We start from the raw sequence: 24,416 nt of genomic DNA on the forward strand, positions 1-24,416 counted from the left end.
TGAAAAAAACATCATATATCTTCGGAGTTCAGCTATAGTAGTCAGCAAACACAAACTTGTGCTATACTGAATCCCACGTGCTTGCAGTTTCTGTTCACTGAATTTTAACCCATTGTAATCTTTGTTTTCATGGTGACTTGCAGATAAGTATAATTCTAATGAGAATCGTGAGGATGGGAAGGGATTTGACAGAACATAACATAACATTAGTATAATAAATCTAAATCCGAGCCACAGCAGAAATCATTCTTAAAGCGACATTCCTGAGTTTGCTGCATTGTAAGATGTTTCTCTTAAAGCGACATTCCTGAGTTTGCTGCATTGTAAGATGTTTCTCTTAAAGGGACATTCCTGAGTTTGCTGCATTGTAAGATGTTTCTCTTAAAGGGACATTCCTGAGTTTGCTGCATTGTAAGATGTTTCTCTTAAAGGGACATTCCTGAGTTTGCTGCATTGTAAGATGTTTCCGACTAATAAAATATTTCTACGATTAAACTTACATATTAAATATATTTTCTTGTTTAGAATATCAGTGTCTGTATATTCAATGTGTTTCTGGTCGTCTGAATAATTTTAGGAAGCCCAAACTGTCTTCAAATAATATTTTAGGAAATAAAATGAAATTTAACCTAGTAAAAATATTAGAACGATCCGAAATACGTTTTATATACAGCCACTAATATTTTATGCAGAAAGATATATTTGATATGTAATTACAATCGTTAAAAAATCTTTGTTAGTCAATAACATCTTAAAAAGTGCAGCAAACTCAGGAATGTCCCTTTAAAAGAATGGATTATGGCTTGAACTGAAGAATGTATTACATACCTATTCAATCTGACTATATAGTGATAAAGACATTTTGAAACCGTGTGATAAATTTATTTGTGTATCTAGATCGGAACTTTTAAATGGGGAATTCCCATTTTATTTTTATTGCAGTTAGCGCCTTTTATTTACTGATGTCATGTATGATTTACAAATTACGTCACATCGTATTTGAAACATTACACAATGCTGCCACAGAGTAAGATTCTTAACGTTAAGTAAATCCATTAAAGGAGTTTTAATCATAGATTTAACAAAGTATTGTTATGGCTCTAAATTAAAAACTGTTTTTGTAAAACGTTGTTTTCGCTTCCTATTTATTGGACTCGTTTATTTTGCGAAAGAACATATCACTCGACCACTATGGTTCATTATATAGGGTGACAAGGGCAGATAGAGAGAGACACACACAAGCAGAGAGAGAGAGAGAGAGAGAGAGAGAGAGAGAGAGAGAGAGAGAGAGAGAGAGAGAGAGAGAGAGAGAGGAGGAGAGAGAGAGAGAGAGAGAGAGGCAGACAGACAGAGACAGAGAAAGGGCGACAGGGGAAGGAATCAGACACATTGATAGGGAAATTGAGAGACAGGGAGGGGATACACACACACACACACGCACACACACACACAGACATGTATATATACATTTATTATATAATATCTTACACTTTCAGTGCATCAGATCACATATTTTAAGTATTTGATAACTTTGCAAATTAGATGTGAATTAATCAAAGTCACGGCACTAATTTTATTAACATTTAAGCAAACGTACTAGGGTGACACTCCATAATTGTGTATGCCTTCACAGTCAAATAAAAACACTTTGGTAATAATAATAATAATAATAATAATAATAATAATAATAATATATATATATATATATATATCAGGGTTGAAAATTAGCAGTCGTCCGGTCGCCCGTGACCTTTATTGGATAAGGGCGACTAAGAATTTTACAAAGGTAGTCCGTTGGGTGATCATCGACTTTAGGGTCTGGCGAGTATGGTACCAGTTGAAAAAAGACATTGAAACTGAATTGAATGTGACAAAACACACCGCGTCTGTGTTAGCGCGAACTACAGATCTGGTAGCAGAATACATAGCACATGCTCTATATTTTGACAGCGCCAGACTCGGGTTCTGTGGGTTTGGGCCGGGTCTTTCTAATAATAGAGCTCAAAATGTATTGAAGACATTGCATGTATTTTTAAAATCTGGAAGTTGTCGGCTTATTGGAATGGACTGGATACACCATAATTATCTAGTAGAGCTACTATCTGACAATTGCTATTTAATGTTATGGTAAAAAGGAATCAAATTTAATTAGCTTACATTATTCTGGTACTAAATAAAAATCTTGTAGTTTTAACACACTAACGTGAGCGCACAAATAACAGTGAATTGTTTCATTACTATAGGGCGTATTCCAAAGGTCAGTTAACGGATTGTCGTTGTCGGTATTCTTTTACGTTTAAGAGATTTGCATAAAATAAGAACTGATCTAAAGTAACATCAAGACTTACATGGGTCAATATCAAATATGGTAACATGAGATTTTAGCATAATTTCTGAAATAAAATACTGATGGTTTTTTAACTATTGTCCAAAATATATTACAAATATGTGTGGTTTCGTGTATTGATGTCAAAGTAATATTCTGTGAACAAAATTGGGAAATATATACATTTTATATATTAATTTAGAGCCGGGACCCAAAATATTACCATTTTTGATATTAACCCACATGATGACATAACCGTCCAAATATTACTGTAATAAACAATAAGTACATTTGTTTATGCTTTGTAATATGATAAGTCTGGGGCGTAGCCAGAGAGGAAAATAAATATCAGTGTCATCGGGAAAATAAAATAAACCTGGGGAAGTTCCAGACAAGCAAGCGCCTCGTCTTCCTCATGCTGGCTACACCATTTTAAGTACATCGTATATTTTGGTAAAAAAAAATCAAAACAAATCACAGATTTATTTTTCTTTCGATATTTATTTTATTATTAACCTTCTACTGTAGCATTTACAATATTCATATTAAACATACACGTGTAGGTGCTTCGTCTATAGGAGGACAGCCACTCCCGAAGAAATCCTTTACTGGAGATTTTACCGTCTTCCATCGCCACAAAATGTATTTCATTCCTCTTGCATCGCTATAAAGAGGACTGCCACCCCATACTAGTTTATATAATACAGCACGCGCAGTTCTACCTTTATTCTCGTTGTACTGCATTATTTCTTTTACTTCATAGGCAATGCAAGTCAAGCTGCATTACCTGGCTGTTCTAGCATTTCGTCTTCACCCCTGTTTTAAAAATGACATTTAATCTGTATAACTTAATGATAATTTGTAAAGAAACATTTTGATTTATACTAGATTTCGTTTTTCAAAAAATATTATTTAAATTGGTATGGGGTTAAAACTTAAGAAAAGTTTTTTTTATATGAATTTGTAACTTTATTCATTATGAAAATACATGTCAATTCATCGGTTTTCTTTTGAAGCAAACATACTATATACGGTGAGTACATGCTTATTATTCAACAAAGAACATTCTAGTTTTCATTTTGGCTGTACAGTTAAATTTCAATGTGATAATTGAAGGGCTAGTTGAATTTGAGAAGGCCAGTACGATTATTTTTTTCAACTGGCTCTGCTGGCGACCATGGTTTTCATGTTAATTTTCAACCCTGATACTCTTCAGAAAAAGTAGGGGAACCTGAAATATTAATGTTATGCGTTTTGACCACAGACATCCTACTAAAGAACTTTCAGGTCTGTTTGTCAACACACCGAAAGCAATTCCATAGTTTGCACATGCATCACGCAGTTGCCCCGTACACGTGCGTGGAGTGTCATTCTCCATTTTGACAATTTCCAGGAAGGCCCATTAATCACCGTGGAACATTTCACTTCTGACCCCAATCGTCCTTCAAGATCTTTGGTGGTCAAAACCTACTGTAATACTGAACTACCGGTTGTAATGTTTGCCCAATTAATTATAATATAACCATTCCCCACAGCTAATATACCTTACAATTTTGGCAATTGTAAATTCATATTAGCGTTCACCTACTTTTTTTGAAGAGTATATATATATATATATATATATATATATATATATATATATATATATATATATATATATATATATACACACACACACACACACACATACACACGCGCGCGCGCGTACGTGTAAAAGGAAGGGAGGGAGAGAGAGATTAACGACGACTTCTGTAGAAAATCGAGTATGACAAGTACATTATTTTGGACTTACGTTTGACACATGTAGGTTCTATCCAACCATCCTGACACCCATCTAAACACCGACCTGTGACTCGATGACACATCTGGCGATTAAAACAATGGCTTGCACTACAGCTCTCCGAACAGTTCACGCCATATTTACCAATACTGCTGCAGTCTATAAAACAATACAATCAGGTTGTCATCATAATATCTGTCATTCTATTCTAGTTTCGTTGTGTTTTTATTACATATATCACGGGGTCACCACTTTTATTGTTGGGTAAAGTGCACCACAAACGTTGCTGGAGTTAATTAAAGTTTGTTTTGTTTAACGACACCACTAGGCCACATTGATTAATTAATCATCGGTTAGTGGATGTCAGACGTGGTAAGTATGACAGTGAAGTTAATTATTCCTAAATACTAACTACATGTATTACAATACCTTTGAACAGTGTTGGGCAATTTCACAAAACATCGTTTTAAACCCAAGTGGTGCTAAATCTCTAAATTTCAGGAGTATGTACTGGTTACTTGTGCAAAGTGGAAAACCCAAGGAATCGGATGGAGACAAAATGCTGAACCTCTTTGTGCACTACTTGGATGAAATTATGAAGGCAAATGACTTCCTATTTTCATCTTTCACTCCATACAGCATGAGAGTGGACACCTTCCACTATGTTCACATGCTAGGCAGTGATTCCTTTCTAAAGTTATGGGACATCACCAACACAATGCCTGTTCTCTCACATGGACAGGCATCAGTTGAGAGAGAGGTTTCACCATTAACAGGGAATGCAGTGAGGACAATCAAACCACCAAAGGAAGGCCTCGTTGCTAGGAGAATGGTACTTGACCACATCAGGTCAGCAAGGGGAGTATTGAATGTGAACATTAGCAAAGAGGTAGAGTTTTTTTGTAGAAATGCAAGAGCTCAATACTACACCGACTTGAGAGACAATGCATAGAACGAGGAAACCAAGAAGAGAAAGTGTAAAGAAGAGAAGGAAACCATCATCAAGAAGAAGCAGAAACTTGAAGCTGAATTTGCCAAACTGCAAACAGAACTTAACGAACTAGAGAAGTGAACTATGCAGACAAGAAAAACAATAAAATATAACATATATCATTATGTTGCCAAAATATTCTGGATGCTAAAATTCTAATTCACATGTAATTAAAAAAAGTCATAAATTTTTCTCTTCCTATCGAGTATGAACCCTGAGTTTAGTTACTTTGCAAGTATTTGGTAACTTTTAAATGCAGAAAATTACGGAATAGGGATCAAAGCAAAGACAAAAGAACAGTATTTTTGTCTTTTATTTTAATTCACTGACTGTTTTCAGTCGTGAAGTTAGTAGCCTAGTCTTGTATATAAATAATGTATTATGTTTACGACTGTTAAACTAATGTTATAAATGCATACACTACAGGTAATACAGTTCAAAATATACATCAATCTTTTGCAATAGATATCAAATAATTGTAAAAGTAATACAGTTTAAAATATACACCAATTGTTTGCAATAGATACCAAATAACTGTAAAAGTAATACAGTTTAAAATGTACATCAATATTTTGCAATAGATACTGAATAATTGTAAAAGTAATACAGTTCAAAATGTGCATCAGTCTTTTGCAATAGATACAAAAAAATGTAAACATATGATGACTAACCAGGCCCATAGGAACCACCAGGGAGGGCGGGGGGGGGGGGGAGGGGGGCAGAGTCTTGTGCCCCATACCCCTCTCGAGAACGAAAATGTACTCTCTGTTATGTCCTATATATATAAAGGTTGTGCCACCAACTATGGAGGCTGTGACACTCCCCCCCCCCCCCCCCCCCCCCCCAACTAGAGGTTGTGTCCCACCCCACATAAAGTTACGATGGGTTTTTTTTAATTGGCTACAGATAACTATACAGCACTGGGGCCTAAATTCACAAAACATTGCAACTTTACGCTTTCGGTCAAGCCTTAGTACGTTTAGCGTCTAATCAAACGAAAAGTATTTATTTATGTATATTTCAAACTAACTTTTTTCAGTCGTAAATTTACGCTTATGTACAAAACTGTAGGCTACTAAGCACACAATTAAGCACACAATTTAAACAAATATTAATAAGTACATACAGTAAGTTCGAAATATACATATAAATAATTTTATGTCGTTTTTAGACATAAGAAATAAATGTATATTTCCGGGAATGTGCCAAAAAATTAAAATAAGAATAGGTTGGCTTTTTGAAAACAAAAGTCATTATCATCATCATTATTATTATTGTTACTATTATTTATAACTACATTCATCCGAAATGGTCCAGATAAAATGTTATGTATATATTATTTTCACCTAGATATTAATATCAAATATCGAAAGAAAAAAATAAATACATTGAAAAAAAGAAAAACCAAGTGTTAGCACTTATGACTCGGTAGGGTCGGGTTTCCGAAAACACACATTTTTTAAAAGCTTATCATAAGCCATATTTCTCAATTTTATGCATGATTATATAATAATAATAATAATAATAATAATAATAATAATAATAATAATAAAACTCCACATGTAAACGTAAAGTGATGATGTTTTGTGAATATTGGCCTCTGATCTTTATACAATGTTTGGAACGGACAATAAATTGTTGTTTTTTGTGTTTTTTAATGACACCACCAGAGCACATCTATTAATTAACATCTGGCTACTGAAGATCAAACATTTAGTAATTCTGACACTTAATCGTCAGAGGAAACCCGCTACATTTTGTCATAGTAGCAAGGGATCTTTTATATTCACTTTCCTCACAGTATGCCAGACTTTTATGTAATTGGTATATGGTGGTAAGAGCCATAAAATATAAACTGAATACTATACATGTCTATTGAAAACTTATACTTGAACCTCAACTGAATATAATTCAGACAATAAAATAACTTGAAAAAAAGAAGAAAAAAGAGAACAAATGTGTTTTGTTTAACGACACCACAAGAGCACATTGATTTGTTAATCATTGGCTATGAGATATCAAACATTTGATAATTTTGACAGATAGTCTTAGAGAGGAAACCCGCTACATTTTTCCATTAGTAGCAAGGGTTATCTTTTGTATGCACCATTCCACAGAAAGGATAGCACATATCACGGCCTTTGATATACCAGTTGTGGTGTACAGGCTGGAACGAGAAATAGCCCAATGTGTCCACCGACGGGGATCGATCCTAGACCGACCGCGCATCTGACTGGCATTTTACCACTGGGCTACGCCCGCCCCTAACTTGAAAAAAGTATGGTAGTTGCGTAAATACGATTCGACCTGATACTAACCTGTTTGACAATGTTGACCCGTAAAGCCGTTTTCACATAAACCACTTCCTGGACACTGCCCAGTGATAAAATCGCAGGGTCCATCTTTACAGTAACAAAACTGCCTGCAGTCACCATATGTTCCCTTAGAACACACTATAAATAAATAAATCAATAAATGATGAAATGAAAAGAATTGAAATGAATTGAATTGAATTGAATTGAATTGAATTGAAATGAAATGAAATGAAATGAAATGAATAAATAAATTGTATTTAAATAAAGATATAAAACTAGATTGGCATCCACTGCTACCCAATTTAGTTTTTTTGTTTTTTCAATGTAGGTAGGGAAAATTAGCATAACACCAGACCCACATAACATTTTGTAATACATTCCACAAATCCAAGTCGTTTATATTACATAATTATAATGTTCTCCCTAGTAGCTTAAAATCATTTCAAAAAGAAGAAAACAAGTTTATTAAGAAAGTTCTACCTTGCTCTGATATATCACATTTATTAGAATCGGGATAAGCATTTTAAAGAATACCACTTGGTGAAATTTATACAAATATTAAAACAATTATAAAAACTTAAACAAATTTCAAAACTGCTTTGAGCTTAACATTAGAGTTACATTCAAGAACCTGGGAGGTGTGCAGTTGAAATATTTATTTACTGAGCATTCGTATCAATTATGAAAGCCTTCCTTGAAAAGAATCACGAGTCAAAGAACAGTTTGAAAAACGTTTAAATAAAGTTCAAAATGACGTTGGTCTTGACCTAGCATCTCAGTTATAGTACTGAATGTGTACAACTGAAAGATTTATCAGGAGCCAATTCAAAAAAAACTCTCGGAACTCTGCGTCTCGTAGTGCCATGCAAAAAGACATCGCAAAGATGATGCGATGTTGTTTAACAGAGCCTAAGATAGCTTTGCGGGCATAGGCGTATGGGCTCCCATTTGTGTGTGTGTGGGGGGGGGGGGGGTGGGGGGGGGGGGGGGGGGGCAGACTGGCTTTTGCCTGAATTAAACGAAAATTCCAGAATCTGGATAACAACATTTATTCATATTAACACTACCACAAAACAGCTATATAGGATTGTAAATGAATCACCACGCATGTTTACATGGATTACAACTAATTTTATGGGTAGAATGATGGAAATACATGGTAAAAAGGTCTCAAGTCAGCACATTTTCCCCGAATATCTAACAATTTTACCCGAATTTGAGGTTTTGCTCCAGCACTAAAGCTCGTGACAACTGAAAATTATTTCACTCGGGACATAAACATGATACGAAATGAAAGCTCGTTTAATTAATATCCTATAAATAATAACATAAATAATAATTTTTAAAAAACCTCTTGCAACTCTGAGTCTCTTAGTGCAATGCAAAAAGACATGCAAAGCAGATGCGATGTTGTTTAAGTGAGCCTAGGTAAGCTTTGTGAATTAGGCTCCTGGTGAACCAATTAATGTATCAAACATGAAAGCTTACAGTCAAATAATTTCAGAAAATTTAGTTGGAAGGACTTTTCTTAAACACTGTGACTAACCCTAACCTTAAAGGGACATTCCTGAGTTTGCTGCCATTTTAAAGATGTTATCAACTAACGGATACTTTTTAACGATTGTAATTACATATCAAATATATTTTCCTGCATAATATATTAGTGGCTGTATATTAAACGTGTTTCTGATCGTTCTAATATTTGTACAAGGTTATATTTCATTTTTATTTCCTAATATATATTTTTTCGTACGTACGAAATTATTTGAAGGCAAAATCCAGTTTGGGCTTCTTACAAATATTAAAACGACCAGAAACACATTGAATATACAGACACTGATATTTTAAACCATAAAATATATTTAATATGTAAGTTTAGTCGTAGAAATATTTTATTAGTCGGAAACATCTTACAATGCAGAAAACTCAGGAATGTCCCTTTAACCGTAACTCTATTTATAATAAGTACACTGTATTTATAATGTTCTTTATACGTGACAGTGCCAAAGGAAGGTCCTACCATTTAGTCAAATCCCAAGTGTCCTTAAATTCTGATTATATAATGTACATGGGATGGGATGGGACAAACAAATCCTACCATAAACTTCAACTTCACAAAGTTCCATGTACGCATGACGCTCGTAGCTCTGGCCGCTTGTTTCGGGAGTTCCCCTCTCGTTGTAAACAAACAAGGCCTTCGTCTTAGTCGTAATGTTACAGTTCACATTAACAATGGACTGAATGGAGTCCTTCTGATGATGGTAGCAAACTCGCCACTCCTCATCAACGTCATTCAGGTAAAGTGTAAATCGGCGGAAACGTTTACGCAGGTCTGAAAATAATGAAAAACATGCTGTAATTAATAAGTTGTCGTTTTCTGCTTTTCATAGATAAGCAGAAAAAAATAATGTCTTCATTTTCCATATGTGGTAAGGTTGTAATGTTCATTCATGGGATACATTGTGCGTTTGTGATGTTGTGCACGTGGGAGTCGTGACTATGGTGTTATTTAGAGGAGCATGTTCGGGTAGTGAAGTTATCCAAGCCTTGAACAGCACACAAACCACGCGGTTTTCATATTGATTTTTTTTAGTCATTCATTGTAGATGTAGTGGCTGCCAGTAGGTTTTCCCCGAGTTTTTAGCGTTTTGAGTTTTAGGTCTTTTTTTTAACCTGGACAGTTTTGTGAAGTTTACATTGGTAATGGATTTGTTAGTTACCATGTTTGTCATTCAATATGGTTTAATGAATGCCGGCTCCATTTCCACCGGGCTAATTAATTAATGGTTTTTTCTTTAAATGGGTTTGGAAATAGAAGGGATGTATATGTATGAAAACAGTTGACTATTGTCCAGCGGCCGCATTCATCCATGTTGACAAAAACAACACCAATTAGCCGAGACCCTACATTTGACCAGTTGGTACCATCCGAGGGCACCAAACCTAACTATACTTTTTTGATAGGTGTATGTATCTGGATCACAAAACAGCATGATGGACTTTTCTGCAGAGTACCTTAAGGTCAGAAAATGAGTTTTAGTAGAGAGGGGGTATTTTTCTAAAATTTTAATAACGTTTCTCTGTGTTAATCTGTTTGCCAATAAATAGATAGTTTTAATCACACAAACAGAAACACACTTGTAAACATTCACCAGGAATTCACATCAACTGGGAAGATATTTTTATGTTAATGAATGAATTTTATGGGCCAAGGAATTCATTTATAACAACCTCTTGCTAACTGACATATTGCATTGTCATTTCAATCCAAGCTGGTCATGAAATGGCCACCAAGTGTAAGAAGTGGCCATATCTTACATTCTGTATACTAGTATATATATATTCCCCAATGAATAATTTATACTTCAAATAAAGTTTTATATATATATATATATATATATATATATATATATATATATATATATATATATATATATATATATATATATATATATATAAATATATATATATATATGCAAACATTTCAATTCCAGTAATCACTTTGTAATATAGATACATTTTTATCATTGCAAGATTCCAAAATGGTTGCAAAAACTAAGAAATGACCACTGTATTTGTAGCACGTAAGTAGCACGTAAAACAATCATTTTGAAACCAACTGCTACGTTGTAAGGGTAAACCTATCCTTTTCACCAAAAACCATTTACATAGAAGTTGATTGACATGGATCAGATAAATTGCTGTGATAAATAGGCATATGCACGTAAGTCACCAGTTACTAGTGTTTATACGAAGGGTGGCCGAAAGGTTCTGGTATTAATTATGAATAATGTATTGTACACTCATAACAGGTTGCATGTATTAAATACAATGTTTTATGCTCATATGTTGTATTTGAACCAAATACATAATCGTGTAGCATATCTCTACAATCATCAAAGTGGCTTGATATTCTCTGTTGATAAAAGATGGACAAAACTGGCTTCTACGCTGTCATTAAGTATCTCCAACTGAAAGGACTAACTCGAATAGCTATCCATGCGGCATTGGAATCAACTTTAAGAGATGATGGTCCTTCCTTTGTCACCGTTAACAGTTAAGAGGTGGGCAGCAGAGTTCAAGAGCAGAAGAGGGCGTCGAAAATGATCCAAGACCAGGACAGTCTTCAACGGATTCTACCAAAAAAAAATGTTGATAAAATACAAGGATGTTCGACGACTCACCACACATCACATTGCCAATACAGTAGACATTTCTCATGAGACAGTTAAGGAATAAATTGGATATAACAAACGTTTCACCACGCTTGGTTCCAATACACCCATGCACCTATTGCTGCTTTATATGACTGTGGCTTTGAACTTGTTAATCATTCTCCGTATTCACCAGATTTGACAACCCCAGATTTCTACCTCGTCCCAAAGTGGAAGAAAAAACTGGTAAGCATTATGCAAATGATGATGATATCATTTCTGCTGTTGAAGACCTTTTAATTCATCAGGAGGAAGCCTGCAACACTGGTGTGATCTATGCACTCGAGAATCGTGTAGACCGCAGAGGGGATTATGTTGAAAAAATAATAACAGACTCCGTCAGCGTAATTCATCATAGTTAGGCTCAGAACATTTCAGCCATCCCTTATACTTTTATCATTCTCATTTTCTATCTCTATACAATTGATATATACTTTATCCTTGCCTTTTGTTGACCAAGACAATTTATCTAACAAAGAGTATAATCGTGTGACGCCAACATTTCTCACCATAACATGGCAATTACTAGTATACAGGTATGCTTCAGCTATACCTAGAAATGATCGGCCATAACCAAATGAACTTAGTGGCTAATTATTAGCATGATTGAAAGGATTGCAGCAGTAATTTTAGCATTTGTCCCATGACAGCTACTTTTTTTATTCAAACTTTAGTATTGTTTTATTGAAAGGTACACCGAATTAGTTGCATAATTTGAAAGATGCTTCTTCTGATTTCTGTCCAATGATAGCAAGAACTACAATTGGCAATGGGGAAACAGCAATGAAAAAGGTTGCTTCTCATTTGATGACACATGACCTTCCAGGCTGTAATACTTCTGCATGCTATAATATAAAGGGTTACAAAAGCAAGAGTTACCAAAATTTTGCCTGAAGCATTTAAACCTATTAAACCTGGGGACTTAGATGCTGATATGGATAAGTCACCAGAAAGGCTACATTTAGATGGTACAGACGTTGATTGGTGAAAATACGAAGCTTTAGATCACTTCCACCAGTAACTATTCCACATGGAGTGAAACCATGTACCCTCTGAAATTGTCCGATTCATTTCAGCTTTTAAAACATATTTCGCCGACTGGGTAATGTTGGTGTTCAAGGTGATGCATTTTATGTCTGTGTGTTGTTAGGTCAGTTACGATTGGGTGATGTATATTCAAAATCAATAATATTTGCTAAGCAGCAACCCTTTCGTTGATATTTGATTGGGCAACTCCTTTTGGTAATATACATCTAACGGAATAACTGGAAACATATACTAGAAATTACAATGTTACGGCAAGAAAACTTGATGTCTGATGAGTTTGACGAGACAAATTGTCTTGGCCATTCAAATTTAGTGAATCTAGTGAATTATCAAGAGACAGAAAATGAGAATGATAAAAACTGATTCCACAGTCTTTACCAAAACATCACAGCCAGATTGACATTATAATAGACTTGTAATATTTCTTCTAAATAATTTCAAAATAGATTGGTGCACCATTAAGACATAGAGGTCAGCATAAGAATTGTTATTTTAGATGACATTTTAGATAACTTTACTTGTAGATATACATGTATTTTTAATGTATTGAACACCCTCAAAACTTAGCAATTGGATTCAAAACGATTGTTTCAGGTGATGCATATAACACATTTCTTTGTTTTTGCAGCCATTTTGTTAACCATCTTGAATTATGGAAACGATAAAATTTCTCAGTAGAAAGTTAATGCAAGAATTGAATTTCCTGCCTCCTATCAAACCCTGTATTTGAAGTAAAAATTATTGTTTGGGGTAAAAAAGAATGTAAGATATAGCCACATCTTACACCTAACGACCGTTTTCGGGGCCATCTTGGAGTTAAAAGATGATGCAATATCTCAGTTAGCATCTGTTATAAATGTATTCTTTGGTGAATAAAAAAGCCCTCAATTCCTAATTTCACATTCTTGCTATAGTTGATGTAAAATGAAATAAACTTAAATGTTCTTGTTCTGACTACTATAGTGGTGACCATCTTGGATGTAAATAATGTTGCAATGTTTTGATTAGCTGGGAATAATTCAATATGAATCCTCTGACACCTAAAACACCGTCATGAACATCAATAGTTTCGTCATTATTGATAAAGCATTGGCATGTGTCCAGTTGTGTTTTGACAGCCATCTTGGACGCCATCTTGAATATTTCAAAATGCTCAAGGATACCAAATTACACCTCTCGGATCCTTAATCAACACATACGACTGATGCAAAAACCACAAAGAACATTGTGGGTACCGATCTACTAGGTTTATAAGTGCTTTAGTAAACACTAAAACACGGATTTCTCAGATTTTTCGACCACCTGAATGATAAATGTTAAAAAGAGTGATAACTAGGTAAAGCTACCCTGTTGAAAAGTCCATCATGCATTTTTGTTTTGTCCTAGGGTGTACTAAAACAATTTTAACAGTTTTGTTTGGTGCCCTCAGATGGTACCAATTTTTTATCTGGCTCATGGACTAAATACAGGATTCCCAAGTCGAGCAAACGAAAGCACGTGCAGTGTGCACACGCGAAACAAACACGTTTTACCGCGGCGGGCTCCAGAATAGGAATGATCAGACCGGTGGGACCGTCTCAGGGCAATATAACTATTTATGGAAGGTCATGTGACAGGAGTTTGTTTTTTTACCAATAAGAATACAAATATATTTTTATTATGTAATATAACAAAAAACATACGCACGCGCACGCACACACACACAGAGAGAGAGAGAGAGAGAGAGAGAGAGAGAGAGAGAGAGAGAGAGAGAGAGAGAGAGAGAGAGAGAGAGAGAGAGAGAGAGAGAGAGAGAGAGAGAGTTTAATAGTATAAAAGAATCAAGAAAACATAAATTGTATTCTTCGAAGAGAAGACAACAAAGCTTTAAACTATATATATATATATATATATATATATATATATATATATATATATATATATATATATATATATATATATATATATATATATATACATACATACATACATACATACATACATACATACATACATACATGCAAACATACATACACATACATCACACACGCGCGCATGCATGCATGAATGCATAGACACAAACACATACACATGCACGCACGCACATACGCACGCATGCTCTCACGTGCATACCTTGTCTGTAGTACATCTTAACTTGGTATATTTGTGTTGGAGGTTCTATGTTAACTTGCCACGACGCCGACGTTTTGTTGAGACCAGTATGAGAACACGAACCATCGTAAATGTTTTGATCTCGATTCCCATCTACAGCTTTATTTGACAAGTACTTGAATGTATAGTAGTTCGAACTTTGCTTGGTCGATCCATTATAAGCAATATTTTCTGAAAAGAAACATAAAAACACATTTATCTCTCTGTGCATGTGCGTGTGCGTGTGTGTGTCATTCCAAATAAGGATCTCCTTTCTGTCCCTTCCGGAAAAATTAATGATTCAAATGTGTGTAATGTAAAACCTAGTGCTATATATTTGCAGATATTTAAAGGCATACTGTCACAGACCACTGACCTATTTAATGGTTTAACAAAGTATTACCTGAACAAACATAATTTGATTTGTCCATAAATGTACTTTATTCAACCATCTTCATAACCACCATACTGCATTTATTAATGATATTTTTTAAAAATAATTGAATTATGGCAATGGTCCGTAATTTAAAAACTAAAATTGCTGAGAGGGATGACATGGATTTCACTCCGTCATGGTTCAGTTAAGGTGATGCGATAGCTAGATTTGGTTTCCAACAATTAATGCCATTTTTATTTATTATCCATTTTTAGAGAAATAAGGTCCTTAAATCCGTGACAGTATGCCTTTAAAAATTATTAGCAATAAACAGAGTGTTCCGGACGGGACGAAAATGAATTTGGTCTCTACAGTTTTCAGGCAGTTTGAGACATAAAATGAGACCCACAAGGCCCAAACACTGAAAACAGTATACAATATGCAGCACAGCAGAGGCCGAGGAGAGCGGGGAAGGAAGGTAGGTAGATAGGTAACTGGTTTAACGTGCTCATATACCGCTAGGGTTTCGAGCGGGGAAAGTAGTCCACCTCTACTTGAGGACCGCTGAATTTACTTTTGTCCTACTACATATTATAAGCGAAAACAATTTGTCCAAAATGTTTCTATTTTCACCCGAGATGCTAGGAAATCATGTTTGAGGAATTTACTTTTATCCTACTAAATATAATAAGGAAAACCAACTGTCCAAAATATTTCTAGTTTCTTTTCTCTCTCTCTCTCTCTCTTTCTCTCTCTCTCTCTCTCTCTCTCTCTCTCTCTCTCTCTCTCTCTCTCTCTCTCTCTCTCTCTCTCTCTCTCTTTTACTCAGCAGCGGGCATTCGTCTTTCACTCTCAAGAACAGGCGTCTGAATTACCATATGTTAGAAACCTAATAGTCTTATTTATAAATTTGGTGTGATATCGTTAATGATTCATTCTTTGAAAGCTTTTCTTTGCTTAAATCTCAGGATAGGGTCAGTGTTTTGTAAAAAATGTGAACACGAGTAATTTTTTATGATTATATCCTGTGTTCTCGTTATGCGATTAGTGGCGATTAGTATCCGATTTGTCGGCCCAACAAAAATTGGAACGTATAAGACTAAAATCATTCTGATAGTCGCATAATGAGAACGCCGCTTTGACAATCGCCTGATTGTGCCTAACTCAGCCCACATGGGATTGTAGCAACTACAGAGCGGATCTGGGGGTAGGTGGGGTGGGGGGCTAGGGGCCCGGGTCCCCTAAATTTTACGGCAGTTATAATTTTATTATATTAATTTTCATTTTTTATGATCCCCCTCCAAACCTCCCCAAAGGTTCCCTTGGCATTCTGCCTCATGTCATTGGGGCCCCCTAAATGGGTTTTCTGGATCCGCCACTGAACTGTGGTGAAGATGTAATATCAGGATAACACGACCTGGCTTGTTTTTCTCTTCAATAGGAAATTAACCTTTGAGCAGGCATGTAGTGCTGGCAATAGAACAATATAAGCTGGAGGGTTATTGGTACTTATAAAATAAGTCATATGTATACAGAATTATTGGACTAGTGACAAACTAAGCAGCCTGGTATTCGGGCAGTTTAGACCTTTTCATCACTGTAAACTGTAAAGACACATCTAACGCATGCAGTTCGAAAATTATTTTAACCAAATTTAAGACATATTATAGTTGTTTTTTGGTTGGGTTTTTTTTTTTTTTAGCTCATAGGAATATATTTTAAAATGAAAGAAACCTTAACTTCGGTTTAAATGCCCGTAGTGTCTTCCTTTTTCAAAACTTATTACCGGCAGGTTCGTTGTTGTTTATTTGTTTGTTTGTTTGTTTGTTTTGTTGTTTTTATAAATATATTTGCTTTTGTTTGTTTTCATTAGTTTTGTTTTATTTAGGTTTTTTTATTTCTTGTTTTTCTAAAACAAAAAAAAGTCCAACAAACACTAAAAATAGATTGGAATTAGTTTTTTAACAGACGTGTGTAAAACAAAGTACTTAACACATATACCATACTTAAGAAAAATAATCTGTGGCAGACTGTGGCAATCAATAAACAAAACACCGTAGCAATATTTAAAAATACATATGGGATAAAAATAAAAATAAAAAGTATTTCTGCATTAATTAGACTCTTCTAAATATTATTAATGAAAATTTCCAAGATGTCTACCCCCCTCCCCCCCCAAAAAAAAACCCCAACCCAACAACGACAAAAAAAACACATGGCTAGCAGAAGAAAAACATTCTGTGTCAACCATGGGTGATCCGGGCGCAACCCCCCACCCATCCCTAATTCGCCAGGTGTGTGTGTGGGGGGGGGGGGGGGGGAGGCGGGACAATTGCATAATTAAATTTAGTTTTTATTTATTTTGCACTAAGATTTTCTTACTCGTTTGGCACACAGTTCCGTTCCCAGAGTGCCACCCTGGATAGCAGGGTCCCCGACACACTCCATTCACATCGTTGCACCCACCCGGGCAGTTGCAGGAGTAGCGGCAGTCAATCCCGAATCTTCTAAATCGACACGCACCTTGAACGATAAAAAACACAACCCTATCCGACTTATTGTTATGCTGGTTACGAAAAGGAAGGAAGGAAATGTTTTTTTATTTAACGACGCACTCAACACATTTAATTTACGGTTATATGGCATATGGTTAAGGACCACACAGATATTGAGAGAGGAAACCCGCTGTCGCCACTTCATGGGCTACTCTTTTCGATTAGCAGCAAGGGATCTTTTATATGCACCATCCCATAGACAGGATAGCACATACCACGGCCTTTGATGTACCAGTCGTGGTACACTGGCTGGAGCGAGAAATAGCGCAATGGGGCCACTGACGGGGATCGATCCCAAACCGACCGGCATCAAGCGAGCGCTTTACCACTGGGTTACGCCTCGCCTTGCTAGTTACGAAACCTTTTAAAATGCGTCCTTCACAGTATATATTATGCACTTCACCATATGAATGATATAATATTAAAAGAAAGAAAGCAAGAAAGAATGAATGAAAGAAAAATGAATAAATGAATGAAACAAAGAAAAATAAATAAGAAAAAATAAAGAAAATGTGACAGTAATGATAATTTGAACAATTTTTAGTAATTCTATATGCTACTGTTCATATGAGGCACCTCTAACAAACAAACAAACAAACAAACAAACTCGTAGAACAAAAAGCTGGAGATGTTATTTAAAGCAATAAAATATATTTTGAACACCATTTTAGAATATGTATCATGGGTATGACGGATTTCTCCTCACCTACAATAGTTGTTTTCTTTATTAATATGCTACGTACAATTTTTATGTAACACCATCTGTAATTGTCAGGTACGTTTGACATGTATATATTACGTTGTTATAATTTTATGTCGTTTTAAAATAAAATGGCCATTTCATATCTAATTTTGTTTTCTTGAGTTTGTATATTATACTATATTCTTCAAAACAAAGTAGGGGAACCTGAAATATTCATGTTAATATCAACTATTAGACCGAACATACGTTTTGACCACAGACATCCTAGTAAAGAACGTTAAGGTCTGTTTATCAACACACCCAAACACATTCCATAGTTTGCACATGCATCACGCAGTTGCCCCGTACACGTGCGTGGGGTGTCATTCTCGATTTTGACAATTTCCAGGAAGGTCGATTAATCACTGTGGAACATTGTTTCTGTCAATTCTGCTGATCATACAGTTGTTATTATTTTGTTTTTAGTAATTTTTATTGTTTGAATTTGCGATTTACTGATAAAAAAAACGTCAACTTTCAAATTTCACTTCTGACCCCAATCGTCCTTCAAGATCTTTGATGGTCATAAAACCTACTGTAATACTGAACTACCGGTTGTAATGTTTGCCCAATTAATTATAATATAACCATTCCCCACAGCTAATATATCTTACAATTTTGGCAATTGTAAATTCTTATTAGAGTTCCCCTACTTTTTTTGAAGAGTATATTATACTACATATCGTACTACTTGCAGTTGACTAGGATTTAACCGCGCTTCATAAATATATTTTAACTCATTTAAACTCCAACAGACAAGTCACAACTTAAAAGCAGATCCGCATACACAGTTAGCTACTACCTGTACACGTGACACCAAAATATTATCAGAATTATAGACCTACATACATTTAATTTGTCCCGAAGTGTACTTTAGTCAGCCAACAAGATAATCATGATATCCTGTTTGTCATCGATATTTTCGTATATAATAAAGGCAAAAAGAATACACATGAATATAATATATATCACAACTATATCATGAATATATATAAGAGAAAAGAGTTTGTAGAAAGGAACAATGATTATTTTGTATGAAAAACTTATTACAGGATCACTTTCTTTTTCCGAATAACTAGCATGTCCTGTTTATAAACAAAACAGTACAGCTCAGTAGAATGTCATGATGAATTCAGCTAAGATAAGATTGTAAAACAAGAAAAAAAAAAAAAAAAAACCTCCAATGTTCAGTAAACAATATACAGTACATGTGTGTTTGTACATATGTAGGTACGTACGTATGTATGTATGTAAGTATGTATGTATGTATTTTATGTATGTACGGTATGCATTTATGTATGATTATTAATATATTGTATGAAGGTTGAGGTTGACTGTTACATACATAGATATTAACGCACTGGCGCAGGGGATAATTAAATCATTTCTGGCCTCACAAATTGTACCCTGCCGTTGCTGGGACTTGAACCTATAAAAACGAATCGCGCAACTTGCAGACTTGCCATGTAAGTGTGTGTGTGTGTGTGTGTGTGTGTGTGTGTGTGTGTGTGTGTGTGTGTGTGTGTGTGTTCATTTATTCGGTTCGGCTAGTGGCGAAAAATATTACAGCCGTTCGCATGGTTCGGTGCATATTGTTACACTCCTGGCATATAACTGAATTACGCTACATAGCTATAAACGAGGAACAAAATGTATTAATTTTTCAACTAATGCTACTGTTTTAATTTTTTGCAGGACGTCTTATGATTCGACCGTTGGCTAGAAACGAACGTAGACATAATGCACACTTGAAGTGACGTTCTGTATGACCCTGCCTTTGATTCATTACCCACATCCGTCATGATCATGACAACTGCACACATTGTAAATAAAAAGTGAACAAATGGCGAATGAAATAATAATCTATCCTCAAACGGATGTGAAAAAACTGATTGGAATGATTAATGCAGCTATAACTTAGATTTATTGGGAGCCGTTTACGATATTAACGTATTGATACCATATACATTGACTTGTTAAAACAAGTTTGCTTTTGTTTAACGACACCACTAGAGTACATTGATTTATTAATCATCGACTAGTGGATGTGAAACATTTGGTAATTTTGACATATAGTCTTAGAGAGAAAACCCGCTACATTATTGTCATTAGTAGCAAGGGATTTTTTATAAGCACCATCCCAGAGACAGGACAGCACATATCACGGCCTTCGATATACCAACCGACCTCGGTGGTGTCGTGGTTAAGCCATCGGACATAAGGATGATAGATTCAGGGTTCGTAGCCCGGTACCGGTTCCCACCCAGAGCGAGTTTTAACGACTCGGGTGTAGGACCACTACACCCTCTTCTCTTTCACTAACCAACTAACCGCTAACCCATTGTCCTGAACAAACAGCCCAGATAGCTGAGATGTGTGCCCAGGACAGCGTGATTGAACCTTAATTGGATATAAGCACGAAAATAAGTAAAAGAATGAAAGAAAGATATGCCAGTCGTGGTGCACTGGCTGGAACAAGAAAAAATTGACATGTGAAGGTGGAGCTAAAACAAATTACTTTCCTTGAACTAATCTCAGGGGATTAAAAGACCTGAATAAACGGTTCCAACGATTACTATGGGGTGGGTGAGGGATCCGAAATAGGTTATTTTAAATTATTATGCGTAGAGAGTCTTTTAAACGTAAATAATTAATGAATGAATGAATGTTTAACGACACCCCAGCACAAAAATACACATCGGCGATTGGGTGTAAACGTAAATAATGCTTCTTCTTGTTTTTTTGAGGTGATCATTTCAAAGGCAGTCTCAGGCTCTGAATTCCATTCAGTAATCTTTCAAACAAATATACAAAACTTGATTCACATATATCTTAAACTTGTTTATATTTTAATTTAGAAGATTTAAAAAGAAAAACAGATTTTATTAGGGAAAGAGAAGAAAAAAGGCTGAATGGGCAACGAGCAAACGGATGACCTGACGAATGGGCGGAAGTAAAACTATTATGTGAAAGTGACAGACCGTAGTTTTTAAACACTACTGCGTATTTTTCACTGTTAGAGCCGTTTTTAATAATTGAAATCAAACATTCCTTAGATTTTATTGTTTAGATTATTCATTTCCGTATATCCCAAGTGTTTCTATTCATTCTGGTACTTTAATACCAGAAAAATATTTTTTTCACATTTTTACAAACGTAAGTAACAGGCGAACTGTAGTATATTTTTGAAAAGTATTTGTCCGTTTCAAAGTCACACAGTCTTGTTTCATTCTATTGTAACCTTATCCAAATGAGATACAGGTTTGCAGATTAACCAAACTTAATGTCCATTTTCATTGGATGAAACTGGGACCTGCGACTTTAACCTGACCGTTGTGTTCTATGTACACCTTCATACAAACAGATCGTGCTATGGTATAGAATACCAAGCAATAAAACTCCATGGTTAGTATATTATTTTTCGAAACAGTGGGGGATATAAAGCAAAGAAAGATGAGAAGAAGTAAAAATAAAAGACACTATTTAGGTTAACAGTAATTTCAAGTAAGTGAACTCATGTTATTAAAGGATATTGAACGTTTTCAAGGACAGCGAATGCGTTTGTAACTTTTATATCGGAGACCATAAAAACAACTGCACACACGTCTGACGAATTTGGTGTACGACTGTGTGTGACTACAGTATCCGTATACACGCAATCAGACCACTGACCTGTTGTGACCCTTACTTGACCATTTGTTTCACCGGACATACATGCACACACACACACACACACACACACTACTATAGATATCGGCTGGCCACCAAAAGCGGTAACTCTGCTGAATACAGAATTATACAAAACGTATGGGCACTGTAACTTTGATATTTCACACCCATTACCATATGGATATTTGTCACCTTCATATATGTATATCGGGTGACCATCAACACACACACCAAAAAACCGATAACCCTAGTGAATATGGAATTGTCTAAAACGTATGGAGACACTAATGTTAATATTTCACACTGTGACTCATTTCTACATGGGTATTTGCCATACTTAGTGAACATTTTAGGCTTATATTGTTAAAATGGCAACAGATTCAAACTAAAAATTCGGTTTTAAAACACTAATAAAATTGTTAACATTCAAGAAATTATTTTATTTAGTTTGTGGTCCATGTACACTCTCCAGTGGTTTTCTCTACATTACAATCAACACAGGTTTTACATTTAAAGAGTAAATTACATCTTCTAAATTTACAATTAATATTTTGTTTACCTGAATGTGTTTACAGTTTTAAAGATAAATTACTGACCTTCTTGTATAACTTTGCAAAAGACACATCGGCTAGTTCGGCATTTTAAAATAGTTTTATTGTTGATTTAAAAGTCATTTTAGAGTATTGGTTTGACATTTACAATATGTAATGTTTTTGTCATATATATATATATATATATATATAATTATTAGGGCTATATGAAGTAACGAAGCATATTATATCATCATATGTTTCTCGTCAATTGCAATTTACATAACAAACCAACCACACACCCACCCACCCCCATATATATATATATTGTATATGTCTTAATAACCATATTTATTATTATTATTAAATACTTTTAAAGTGAAATAATGTTTTTATCTTACCTTTTGTTCTGGGAAACGTGATGAATATACAGAGTAAAACGAGACAACCCAGCGTTGTTGTGTTCTCCATGTTTCAGTTAATATTGTAGTGAAAAATTAACGCGCATCGTCCGTCAATGATGAGGCAACGTTATTTCACACTTATGACACAAGTTGCACGAACATAACTTCATGTACTGTGGCACTGGCACGTGACTGGAACAATACGATATAGTTCAATATGATTTCACCAGGAAGTAAAATCCAAAACAAATGTTGATGTCTTACTGTGGGAGCTGGGAACAATTCGAATCACGCTCCAATGAACTGTGACTCATTCGGTGGCAATGTCTGCTTGCTTAAGGAGGTGTCCGCAGATATATACGCAGTCGGCGAGAAAATGTTTGTATAGAAAGGTCAACCCTGGTTTAAACCGTACAATTGTGTCTTATTGACCCAAACGTTCGGACGATTAACGTACTTGCAAACGTTACCCGTTAATGACGACGTATTTAAAGAAACAATAGTTAATCTCATATTGAACGACTAATTATAGAATAGTATTCATGCACGAGAGTTGAGTTAAGTTAAGGTTTGTTTTACTTAACGACACCACTAGATCACATTGATTTACTAATCGTCGTCTATTGGATGTCAAACATTTGGTAATTTCCAATCTAATTAAAATTAGCTCCACCAGTAGAGCTAATTTTAATCAGATTGGGTAATTCCGACATATACTTAGTCTTTGAGAGGAAACCAGCTACATTTTTTCCACTGGTAGCAAGGGATCGTTTATATGCACCATCTCTCAGGCAGGACAGCACATACCACGGCCTTTGAAATACCAGTCGTGGTGCACTGGATGGAACGAGAAATAGCCCAATGGGCCCACCGATGAGGGTCGATCCTAGGCTGACCGCGCATCATACTTTACCACTGGGCTACGTCCCGTGTACCTATGCACAAGAGTTTGAAGAAAGTTTTGACAAGTTTATGAAACAATTCATATTTCCATTTTATAATTAATTAAGATCCTTATTTTCGTGCTTATATCCAATTAAGGTTCAAGCACACTGTCCTGGGCACATATCTCAGCTACCTTGGCTGTCTGTCCAGGACAGTGTGTTAGTTGTTAGTGGTTAGTGAGAGAGAAGAGGGTGTAGTGGCCTTAAGAACGCGCTCTGGATTGGAACCGGTACCGATCTGCGAACCCTGTACCTACCAGCCTGTAGTCCGATGGCTTAACCACGACACCACAGAGGCCGGTATTAAGATCCAAACATGCTGTCCTGTGAACACACCTCCCCAATGGGCCTTCAAAATTACTTCCAAATTAAAGCTGGTACGTACCGATATAC

The 24,416-nt window shown here is 35.4% G+C and overlaps 1 protein-coding gene across 1 annotated transcript in view; it reads right to left on the reverse strand.

The window, feature by feature from the left end:
• The window catches only part of LOC121374593, a 23,850-nt gene extending 638 nt beyond the window's left edge, over nucleotides 1–23,212 (reverse strand). The window contains exons 1-6 of the mRNA XM_041501699.1: nucleotides 23,077–23,212; nucleotides 17,562–17,702; nucleotides 14,786–14,995; nucleotides 9,511–9,744; nucleotides 7,416–7,550; nucleotides 4,119–4,265 (exon numbers count right to left, since the gene is read on the reverse strand). Of these exons, the coding sequence (XP_041357633.1) occupies nucleotides 4,119–4,265; nucleotides 7,416–7,550; nucleotides 9,511–9,744; nucleotides 14,786–14,995; nucleotides 17,562–17,702; nucleotides 23,077–23,146 (937 nt within the window). The 5' untranslated portion in view covers nucleotides 23,147–23,212. The remainder of the gene's footprint in view (nucleotides 1–4,118; nucleotides 4,266–7,415; nucleotides 7,551–9,510; nucleotides 9,745–14,785; nucleotides 14,996–17,561; nucleotides 17,703–23,076) is intronic.
• Nucleotides 23,213–24,416: the final 1,204 nt, after the last annotated feature.

Source organism: Gigantopelta aegis, chromosome 6, assembly GCF_016097555.1.
Source record: "Gigantopelta aegis isolate Gae_Host chromosome 6, Gae_host_genome, whole genome shotgun sequence".
Lineage (NCBI taxonomy): Eukaryota > Metazoa > Mollusca > Gastropoda > Neomphalida > Peltospiridae > Gigantopelta > Gigantopelta aegis.